The 10,596-nt window shown below is 39.2% G+C and overlaps 2 protein-coding genes across 2 annotated transcripts in view; both read right to left on the bottom strand.

The window, feature by feature from the left end:
• Positions 1–4,670, bottom strand: part of LOC123793862 (transport and Golgi organization protein 1 homolog) — an 86,836-nt gene extending 82,166 nt beyond the window's left edge. The window contains exon 1 of the mRNA XM_045799884.2: positions 4,568–4,670. The gene's annotated coding sequence lies outside the window, so the exon portion shown is untranslated. The remainder of the gene's footprint in view (positions 1–4,567) is intronic.
• On the bottom strand, positions 1,016–9,619 carry LOC148110521 (THUMP domain-containing protein 1-like). Its single transcript, XM_087865745.1, has 4 exons — positions 9,078–9,619; positions 7,014–7,188; positions 5,791–6,039; positions 1,016–5,016 (listed from the first exon to the last, which is right to left on the bottom strand). The coding sequence occupies exons 1-4, from the start codon at positions 9,306–9,308 to the stop codon at positions 4,595–4,597; spliced, it is 1,077 nt and encodes a 358-aa protein (XP_087721871.1). The 5' UTR covers positions 9,309–9,619; the 3' UTR covers positions 1,016–4,594.
• Between the last annotated feature and the right edge of the window lie 977 nt (positions 9,620–10,596).

Below are 10,596 nucleotides of genomic sequence, written 5' to 3'. Positions count from 1 at the left end.
AAGAAATTATAGCATTAAGGAGTTACAGGCTTACTTTTAGTCCTTGCTTCCTGATAATTTAGTGACTACTCTCTTACAGTGCTGAAGACTTTTCCTGGCTGAAAAACTCAATTTTTTGTTCTGTACTTAGCCAAAAATTAAATAAATAAAAATCCAAAAATATTTGGAAAGAAAACGGTTATGATGACCAAACTGACAAAGGCAATGATTTTAATGACTTGCAGGGTTCAAAACAGCACATGATTACTTAGAAAAGCACAGTGGACAATGAATTTATCTTGGGTCTGATTAACTCAAAATAAAGTTTAAAACTATTCTAAGGAGTGTTCAATACAGAATTTCTTCTGCCTAACATCTTATATTACTAGTTCTTTAAAGTGAATTAAAGGGGTGCCTGAGTGGCTCAGTCGGTTAAGCATCTGACTCCTCATCTCCACTCAGGTCTTGATCTCAGGATCATGAGTTCAAGCCCCACGCTGGGCTCTATATGATAGGTGTGAAGCCTGCTTTAAAAAAAAATAGAGTGAATTAAAATACTAACTTTAAAATAAGGAACATAAATAATTCAAAACCAGTAAGTGAATTTAATTAAGTACTGTATTACTATATCTTTTTTAAAAAGATTTATTTATTTTAGAGTGGGGGGGGGGCAGAGGAAGAGAGAGAGAATCCCAAGCAGACTCCCCACTGAGCAGAGCCCAACATGGGGCTTGAGCTCACAACCCTGATACCAAGACCCAAGCTGAAATCAAGAGTTGGACGCTTCACCAACTGAGCCACCCAGGCACCCCTATACCTCCTTTTGAAGCAAGTTCACTGTAAAATATCTAAAGTTTGGATTACTTAAGAGTAATTAATCAAGAGCAATTATTAAAAGTTTTATATCTGTACTTTTTTAGGACAATGTACATGATTTTTGATACATAATTTGGCATGTAAGTATCTTTTATGAGATATCTATTATAAAGCCAGAGATTTACTAAAAGGCAGGAAGAAAAGGCACAGAACACCAATCTTTAGGGAACAAATTTATTTTGATTTTTCTGAAAATATCAGTAACTATGAAAAACAAGCTAAATATTTGGCCATACCAAAAGCAAAATACAAGTAAAAACAACATTTAGAAATCATGTTTAACCTTAAACAAACATGTTTCAAGATACCAAGTTTAACACACTTTCCTCCACAGAGCAAAACAAGTTTACTAAACCACAACACTGGAGTTTTTTTTTAACTGACATAACTTTAAAAAAAAAAAGGAAAGAAAAGAAAAGAAAAAAATCACTCAATTCCCACCCTGGAATCTTGTCACTTATAAAACAACATGCTCAAATGTCAACGACAATAAAGTTGGGAAACCTGAAAATACATCAATGAATGAATTCAGATTCCAACAGAACACAGTGCTTCACAGCTGGGGAAGAATAGCTTTTGTTGCACTCAGGTCTTACCAAATACGAATAAACACAAGATTAAAAACAAACTACTAAATCAAAATCTTTCTGTAGAGTAGCAGCTTCCACAAAGCAAAAGGAATCCAGTTTTGCAGAGTTAAATATTCGAAAAGCGTATGTATGGCCAACTTTATTCCCAGAGTCCCAGAGTCTTGCACTATCAAAATAAAAGTATCTTTGTCTTGGAGCAAGTCTGATGAAGGCACCAAAATCCTATCCTCCCTGTTCATGCAAATGACACTTAAAATGCTCTTATCATCCTTTCAAGATGACCTCAACACTCAAATACCTAAGATCTAGAAGAAAGTTCCAGCCTCATCTGCATTACCAAGGTCCAGTCCATAGCCTTTACCCCTCCCCCAAATCCTTCTAGTCTGGACCACTAGTTTAGGAGGATAAAAATATATTCCCATATTCCCTAGCCATTAAATAAACACAGACATTGGTGCAGGAAGACTCAACATTTATAATACTACTGAACTTTTCAAAACTTAGTAAACCTATGTCCAAAAGTGACTTTCACAGCCTCTTAATATTTATTCTCAATATGGACTTAATATGCAGCCCTCTTTGGTGTCTGTCTCTTCAGCTTTTTTCTGTTGTTTTACCCTGGAGGAAACCTTGAAAAAACTTCCAAATTAAGGGAACCCTCATTGCATGGGAGTGTGAGCACTAAGTTAAGGATATTCTTACTTCACGGAAACCCAGAACTATCAGACTATGACTCACAGAGTTCTTTTTCTTCTGGGGAAAATCTCAGGCTGAGATTCAGAGAAGAGGTTCCTCACCCAGTCATACACCAGTTTTAGGAAAAGGAGGGAAAATGCCATTTAATTTGGCGTTGCAGTTCTTCATGGAGAGTTTTAGTAAAGGCTTCAGACTTGTTGCTATCTTTTCTTCATTCTCAAGCCCAAGGGCTGTGGAAACATTTCAAAAGTTTGGCAAAGTGATAGTTCCAAAGAGACTGTTTCTTTTTAATCTGAGAATCTTATCACTTTCAAGAAAACATATTTTATCCAGGACCTTGCAGAAACTTGTTTTATTTGTTCATGTGAAGAAAAATGTCTACTAAATAGCCTAGTTTTTGTAGCCATCCTTCATCTCCAAAGCACTCAGCAAAATCTGGCCTAGTAGCTCCTTGTGTGTACTCTAGCAATTCACCTTTCAACTCAAATATCCTGTTGAGAACTCTTCCTCTGACAATCCACTGGATTTCTGTATGTAGATTTATGTGCCCTTTGTTCAGACTTTAGTTTTGTTTCGTTTGTTTTTTTAAACATTCTTGTATAAATGGGTCTTTAATAAAGTTAACAATTTCTGCAGCATTATCCAGAACTTTCTCCATTTCATCTCCAAGTGTTTTATATCAGCACCTCTCTGTGAAGAAACTGGTGTGCTGTAACATCAACATCAGATTTTCTTTTACCAAAATCAGCAAAACTGATGAGCACCAGGAGTACGGATGGCAGACCTTCAGTCTTCAGATATAAATTTATACTGCCTTTGTTTTGAGAGGCTCCTCACAGCAGAAAAAGCTTTCTTGAATTTCATCATCATTTACCAATCTTACTAAGGCTCCAGTATGACAAATATTCGTGAACTGCTAACGCATCAACCCAAACAAAGAAGCTGCTGCTTTTCAGTTAATTACACAAACCTCGTTAGCATCAGGTGGCATAAGTTATTAAACTGAAAGTGAAGGCTTTTCAATTTCTCGTACTGTTTCTTGCCCTAGCATTTTTTTTTTTTTAAAGATTTTATTTATTTATTTGACAGAGATAGAGACAGCCAGCGAGAGAGGGAACACAAGCAGGGGGAGTGGGAGAGGAAGAGCAGGCTCCCAGCAGAGGAGCCTGATGTGGGGCTCGATCCCAGAACACCGGGATCACGCCCTGAGCCGAAGGCAGGCGCTTAACCGCTGTGCCACCCAGGCGCCCCTTTGCCCTAGCATTTTAACATTATGTTGGTACTAGATTCTTACCGACTATGTGAAATTTTCTTTTCCTAGTATAAGTGCTGTTACTAAATAATTTGCTTCCTAAACCTTTCACTGAATGTGATTTTTTATTTTTTTAAGATTTTATTTTTAAGTAATCTCTACACCCAACACGGGGCTTGAACCTACCACCCCGAGATCAACAGTCTCATGCTGTACAGACTAAGCCAGCCAGGGTGCCCCTGAATGTGATTTTTAAAACAAAACTTCACTGTTTTGATATTCCAGATGCCATTTAAAATAACGAACATCTTTACTCATCAAATGGTTATGATTTATAGTTACAATTGCTGGAGCAAATGCTAGGTTTGTAAGTTGCATTCCACCGACAATATATAATGCAATAAAATAGCTTGGATTTAAGTCCATATAAGACCACTGAAAAGTAGCTTTCACTATAAAGAAAGAATTTGTGTCTCTTGTTGCACTGGCATACTGAAGAAACTCAGAAGACTAATTCTTCATCACTAACCTTATCAGCAATGTCTATAGTTCTATGTCTAGAATGGTCCTCTTCTATCTCACACCATGCCTTCAAAAATTGCAGCACTGGACCATCAGATTTGTAACAAATGTTAGTAAAATATAACTGGCATAATAACTAACATAATCGCAAAAAATAGAAAGGTTCATAAAAACAATTCAATTCTAAATCTGTAAGACCCATGTTTTTGCAATGTTTACAACAAAGTGGGAAGGGACAGCTGAGTTGCAACACATAAAAATTCCTTCCTTAGAATGAAAATGTCCCTATGTGTTTCTCTTTTAGAGTTTGTTTGCTCCCATAAGTCAGATGGCAGCGCAGAAGGGGAGGCTGGGGAAGGTAATCAGGAAGGAAAGGCCAACATTATCTTCCTTCCACCCTCCCCACCACGAAAGTGTCCATCATTATCCACAGCTTCTCCTAGCTCAACCAAATGCATGTGGGCCTAACTGTACCTGGCACAGGGGGCTGAAAAGATCTCCAACAGAACTGTTAATGGGGCTGCTCAATCACTGTTCACTATTGTGAGGTCAGCATTATGCAGTGCAGAAAGGTCAAAAACAATATATTTTTAGTCACAATTTTATACGGAATCCTAGCAATATCTCACCGAACACCATCTGAGAAACCCACCTGCAACACCAAATGAATTTTTTTTTCTTATGAGATGTCATTTTCATTCGACTCAGATCTTTCTGTGACTTGACTTTCAAGTTCAGGTTTAGCTCCTCCGTCATTCACCACCTGTGTCTCAGATCTTGGTTTTATCTGCCCCAGTTCCTCATTATTTTCTGGTACCACCTGCTGGTTATTTTTTCCTTCTACTGGGTCATGTTGACTTGATTTGTCACCAGATTCCAATTTAGCTTCTTTCCCATTTCCTGCTTGCACTGGCTGCTTTGGGTTAAGTTGTGATGGGTCCTTAGCACTCTTCACCACCTCCTGGAGATTATATTTTCTGAACAACATATAATCTTTCACAACACTCAGGCAACAGACAGCTTTAATGATTTCTACTACCACTGTGTACTGTGGATTGGTAAGATCCACTTTATTTTCCGAATTGAGGCTGCCTACTATTCCTGTAACAAGAAGAGGGAAACACTTAGAGGGAGAAGGATACCATGAAGCTTGACAGATACAAATACAATCTTTCATCTTTCCGTTTGGGACTTTCTAAATCAATATATATACTAGTCTACTCTTCTACATGGACCTCAATCAAATTCTCTGGGCCCCTGGGTGGCTCAGTTGGTTAAGTGTCTGCCTTTGGCTCAGGTCATGATCTCAGGGTCCTGGAACTGAGCCCCATATCGGGCTCTCTGCTCAGTGGGAGTCTGCTTGAATCCCTCTCCTTCTCCCCCCACTCCCAGCTCGTGCTGTCACACTAATAAATAAACAAATCTTTTAAAAAAATTCTGTGAACGCTTTCAATAAATAAATAAAAATGAAATCCTGAGACATTTAATCAGAGTACTTTTTTCCCAAAGAAAATTCAATCTTGATGTGGAAGATTTCATATCTACCTACCAGAAAGTCTCATATCCAACATATCACAATGTTAGGTTTGATATTATTTTAAGGATTTTTTTTTTTTTTTAAATAATCTCTGCCCCCAACGTGAGGCTTGAACTCACAACCCTGGGACCAAGAGTCACATGCTCTGCTTGCTAAGCCAGCGAGGTACCCCTATTTTAAGGACATTTTAATATACTTCTTTTACACCCAAAAATAAAAGCCTTAAGTTGTGTAAAAAAAAAAAAAAAAAAAAAAAAAAAAAAAAAAAAAAAAACCATAAAATCAAGAATAAGTATTTAGTATTGCATACTAATGTAAAATTACTAAAAAAAACATACCTGCCAATTCTTTGATAACTTCTTCTCTATTCGTGTGACTGTTATTTCGAGATTTATACACAATCTGAAATGTCCCTTTGTTTGGAGCTTTAAACCAGGGTTCCAAAAATGTTTCTGCATATTTTTTCATATCTTCTAAGAAAGCCTTGCATGTGCCTGAAATGGGTAACATATGTAGAATAACCCGAGTCTTCTTCTTTTTGGTTTTGTACATACCCTGGAGAATATGATGTACCAATTTCTCAGGTTCTAAAGGAAAAAATAAAAGAGTCAGCACAAAGCAAACAAGTTAAGAATATAAACTCTCGGGCATTTTAGAACCTCTTCAAACTCTCTAAAATGAATTGTCATTGGCAGTGACCCACATCAACAGTATAGAAGAAATTACCATAATGAATATTAGTAAGTCTAATCAAACATTTTTTCCAACTTTCTCCACTGCCTATGATGATTATTACTATATCTAATATGTTAACTCTTCAGCATTGTTACTGCTTTCACTAAAAACAATCGTTCATGAAGACACTGGAGTTAACATTTTTGTGATGTCTCATTTGTCCAACACCACCATACTACTTTCTTATAACAATAGCAACTACAAATGTAACATTAAACAGTACACTTTTTTACAAAACAAAAAAACCTGCAAGTCACTTTAAAAGATTTAATTCATCCACTAGTTAAGTTTGTACAATAATCTAGATCTCAGAACTCAGAGAAGCCCCAAAACCATGAATTACACAAGATCATGAAATGGTCCTTCAGCCATCCTCACTACCTACAAGTCTGTTTGGGGCCACTCAGTGTTTTCAATACTTTTAAATTAGTTAACAGCATTAAAAATCTAGAACTTCTTCAAATTTCCAACTTCTTTTGAAAAACCAGAAGATCTAGCCCTACAGGACTACATTCCAGATGGCTGGAGCCATTCCAAATTGGCTGGCACTGAAGAGCAGCTGCTCCTCTTAAACAAAGTATGTACTCTTGTCTCACCTAAAGTTACAAAGAAAATGGCAAAGCCAGGTTTCCACTCTTAAGCCAATGTGACGTTCACCACCCATTCTACCTTTCCGTATGTCTAGTGCTAGAACAGTGTGGAAAAGATCAATCAAATGATTAACTGAACCATAACCATCAAGCCATTTTGTAGGCAGTGTTCTGAGGCAAGGAGATGTCCAGATATTATAGGCTTAATAATCTTAAGGTTTATTAGTCAGACATACCTATTCCAAGTGTCCTGATGAAGACTACATTATTTGCTCCACTCTCCACTGACTGGAATCTTCTTAGCTTCATCTCTGTTGATGCTTTAATGTCACCAACTTCTTTCTTCAAGGCAGCCTCCATATCATCATCTTCTCCCTCACTTCCAGAGGGATGCTGATCTTTGTCCATAAACTGCATGAAACAGATGAGCAGAAACGCAAAAATAGCTCAAGTTAAAAGGATAATTAACTACCTATGTGAACTCTCCAGTGGCAGATGGATCAATACTGACAATAAAGCTTTTTATTAAGAAACTGACACATCGCTTCCTACAAAATGTGGAGGAAAAAGGGAGTTCCCTCAGACTGGCACACAGAATTTGAAAATGTTTTCAAAAACATCTTAACATTCTGGGACACAGGGTAATGTGCTCACCAGATGAATTAATTCAAGACAGACCTTAATCCTATCACTAGGTATCTTTGTGCCTAATAAGACCATCTCCTTTTGGTGAGATTATGATGAGGGAGCAGAAGGCAGACAGAGGACAAAGCCCAAGCTGACACCCCACAAACCCCAGCCCCCACCCAGGTGGGATATGTGTGACAAATCTCAGGCACTCCTGGCTGCCCTAAAGCTAAGGGAAGGAAAAACAAATGGTTAACTAACAGAGATCGCAATACAACAAGACATGAGTCTCCCTTGGTTTACAAAATGTCTGAGTGATTTACCAGAAAAAAAGCATTCTTATCAATAACTTAACTTCCAGAAGGAAACTCCCAACTGTCTTACTATTAACGCTTTACTAGAGGGGAAAAACCCTAACTCGATAAAGGCAAGGTCTCTAATCTTGTAGGTCCTCTTTAGCATACAAAAGCTCTTTTGAAAACCTCCCTTTTCCCTTACCTCCCCTCAACTCCCAAGTATATAATCAGTCACCCCTCACAGCCCCCGTGCAGCAACTCCTGCCCACAGGTCCTGTCCCCCTGCTTTAGTAAAACCACTATTTGCACCAATAACGCCTCAAGAATTCTTTCTTGGCTGTCAGCTCTGGACCTTACCTACATTAAAAAACTACATCAACTAGACCAAAGAGTTATGGCATAAAAAACCCCTTACCTCTAGTCTACTAAGGAACAGGGAACAGAAACAGTAAAGAATTTTATCAAAGTACCAGTGTTAACAGGGAACTCACTTGTTGTCCAGTTCTCTGCCCCACCATTATTAGTCTGCAAGACATGCACTAATTAATAATTATACACATTTATGGAACCTTTATGCCAGTATGTATTTTATATACATAAGCAACTTTTAGGCCAACATTCGGTACATTATCATTTTTCTTTTTTATTTAGCTCAGCAAAATGAAATAATACGCCCATGACCAAGCCCTAAAACTAGTAAATAATGGAACTTGAACCCAAATCCTCACTGTATTATCCTCCCCCTTTTAATTCATTGAGGTGTTTGTGTATGTATTAGTCCAGATCCTAAGCCAAGACTATAACGATTTCCAAACTGTGATGGGAAAATTAGGTTTTAGGTGGTATGAGTACAAAAGCTTTTACTTTTTAAAGTGTATTTACATGCGCATTTGAAAAATAACTAGCACTAGTACTAAATCCACTATTTCAGACACTGCTTAGGACAAACATCATTACAACCATGGTGTAAAAGTCGTGGTAAGATATGGCAAAAACTACGAGGACAAATTAAGTTTCCCTTACGAACTTGGACCGTTTACTTAACCAACTTGCGCTTCACTGTTCTGGTCAACATTACTTCACAAGTCTAGTAGTAAACGTTTGAGAGCTTCAGAAACACAACACGTGGACCGCAGAATCAACCTATAAATAGGAACCACTATGATTACTAATGGGGGGAACCCCAAAGCTCCTAGTTTTTCAAGCACACGACCCGGCAGGGGTCTGCAACCCAGATATGGCAAAGAGGCGGCAACACAGGCGAGGCCACACCCCTTAGCCAGCTCGGCCACAAAACGCGCGCACGCGTACGAGAAAGCCGGCCTTGCAGCATTCCCTCACTACTCAAAGGCTGCTTGCACTCTCCCGGGCGCGTACCTTTTCCGGCCCATACATGTCGTCGCCGTATTCGTTGAGCAGGCTGTAGGCCTCCTCCACGCACTTGAGCTCGTTCATGTTGCAGGTAATGAGAATACCCTGTAGCCCGGGTTCCAGCTGCCGGGGCCCGCCGCCGTCGCAGCGCCGAGCCCGCTTGGCCTGCACATATTGAGTTTTGCCTTTGCGCTTTCCGCCGCTAGACTGAGGAGGCTGCTGGACGGGGGTCAACATGGCGCGTGAGAACGGAGGCTAGCGAGAAACGTGTTTCTCCACTGTTCCCGGCTTCCTCGCCTCTGCCGGCGCGAGCTGGCTTACGTCATGCGTGCGCGACGGCCTCCCCTAGTCCCGCCTCCAAGTTCCAGCCGGTGCTGCGCGGGGTCCTAGAGCCGGTAGGTGGCAGGCTGTGGGGAGGTGGTGCGAGGCCCGCCTCTCGCGACGGTTGACGGGCACTTCTTACTGCTCACCAGCCCGTGCTCTCTGGAGTTCCTGGGAAAGCGGCCTTTGGGTGGAGCCGCTCTGTAAACGTACATGCTGGCCTCCAACTGGATGTAGATAGTACTTGTAAAGAACGGTTTCATTTACCATTCATATTCTCTGATTCCTTCAGTTAATGTTTATTAAGTACCTATGTGCTAGTTATGGACCTATTAAATACTAAGGTTGGCAAAGCAAGACACTTCATATACATCTTGTCCTTCTAGGCCAATGTTTCTTAGAAGTCACTGGGGGCCTTCCAAACCTATTCTACTTACTTTTTGCTCCTGGTGGAATGTGCATAATCAATAGACTTTAGTACTCCTGTTGAAGGACCCCCCCAGAGGTACAAAGAAAGGACAGAAAGTATAAGGAACTCCTAAGTCAGAGACTTGATTACCAGAATGAGAAATATAAAATACAGGGAAACCTGGACAAACTTCTTAGCATTAAATTGTCACTACGGGAACATTTTAACTTGTAAAATATATTTCCATTCATACCCAAGATATTGTCTGTATCAATTTCTTCACATACTTTTGTTTGACGCCGATGTTATAACAAGTGACATTTTGGTGAATTATGGTTCCAAGTGCACTTGGTTGTGGAGTGGATGGTAGCAGAAAGTCAGAAATAAAGAATAAAAAAGTCAGAATAAAGAGCCTGCGTCTCTCTAATTGACATTCTTGTGACTCCCATGACAAAGTAATGCTGATATGAAGTAATAGTCTAGAAATCCATATACATATAAAAGAATTTTTGCTACTAGTAAGGGGAAGTATTCATATTCTTTTCTCCAATGAAATATATCTTGCTATTTTCTTTTCTTCTTATCTGTCCCCCAAAATGTTTAAGAATGCACTTATTAGTCCGGATAGGTAAGCAACCCCTTCATAGTTAACATCATAATATCCCCCATACCCGAAAGTCAGGAATCCAGCTCCTTATATTTCATGCAATTAAAAGTCAACTTGAACTTTATAAATCCCTTGTGTTGGTGTTCTGCCTTTGACAGTGTATTGCTTTGGTGAGCAAAGGCAGGAAC

The sequence above is a fragment of the Ursus americanus genome, chromosome 2 (genome assembly GCF_024610735.1).
Source record: "Ursus americanus isolate L20-20 chromosome 2, mUrsAme1.1.p, whole genome shotgun sequence".
Lineage (NCBI taxonomy): Eukaryota > Metazoa > Chordata > Mammalia > Carnivora > Ursidae > Ursus > Ursus americanus.
Note: the sequence above shows the minus strand (reverse complement) of the source record. Positions and strands in the feature narration are given on the sequence as shown.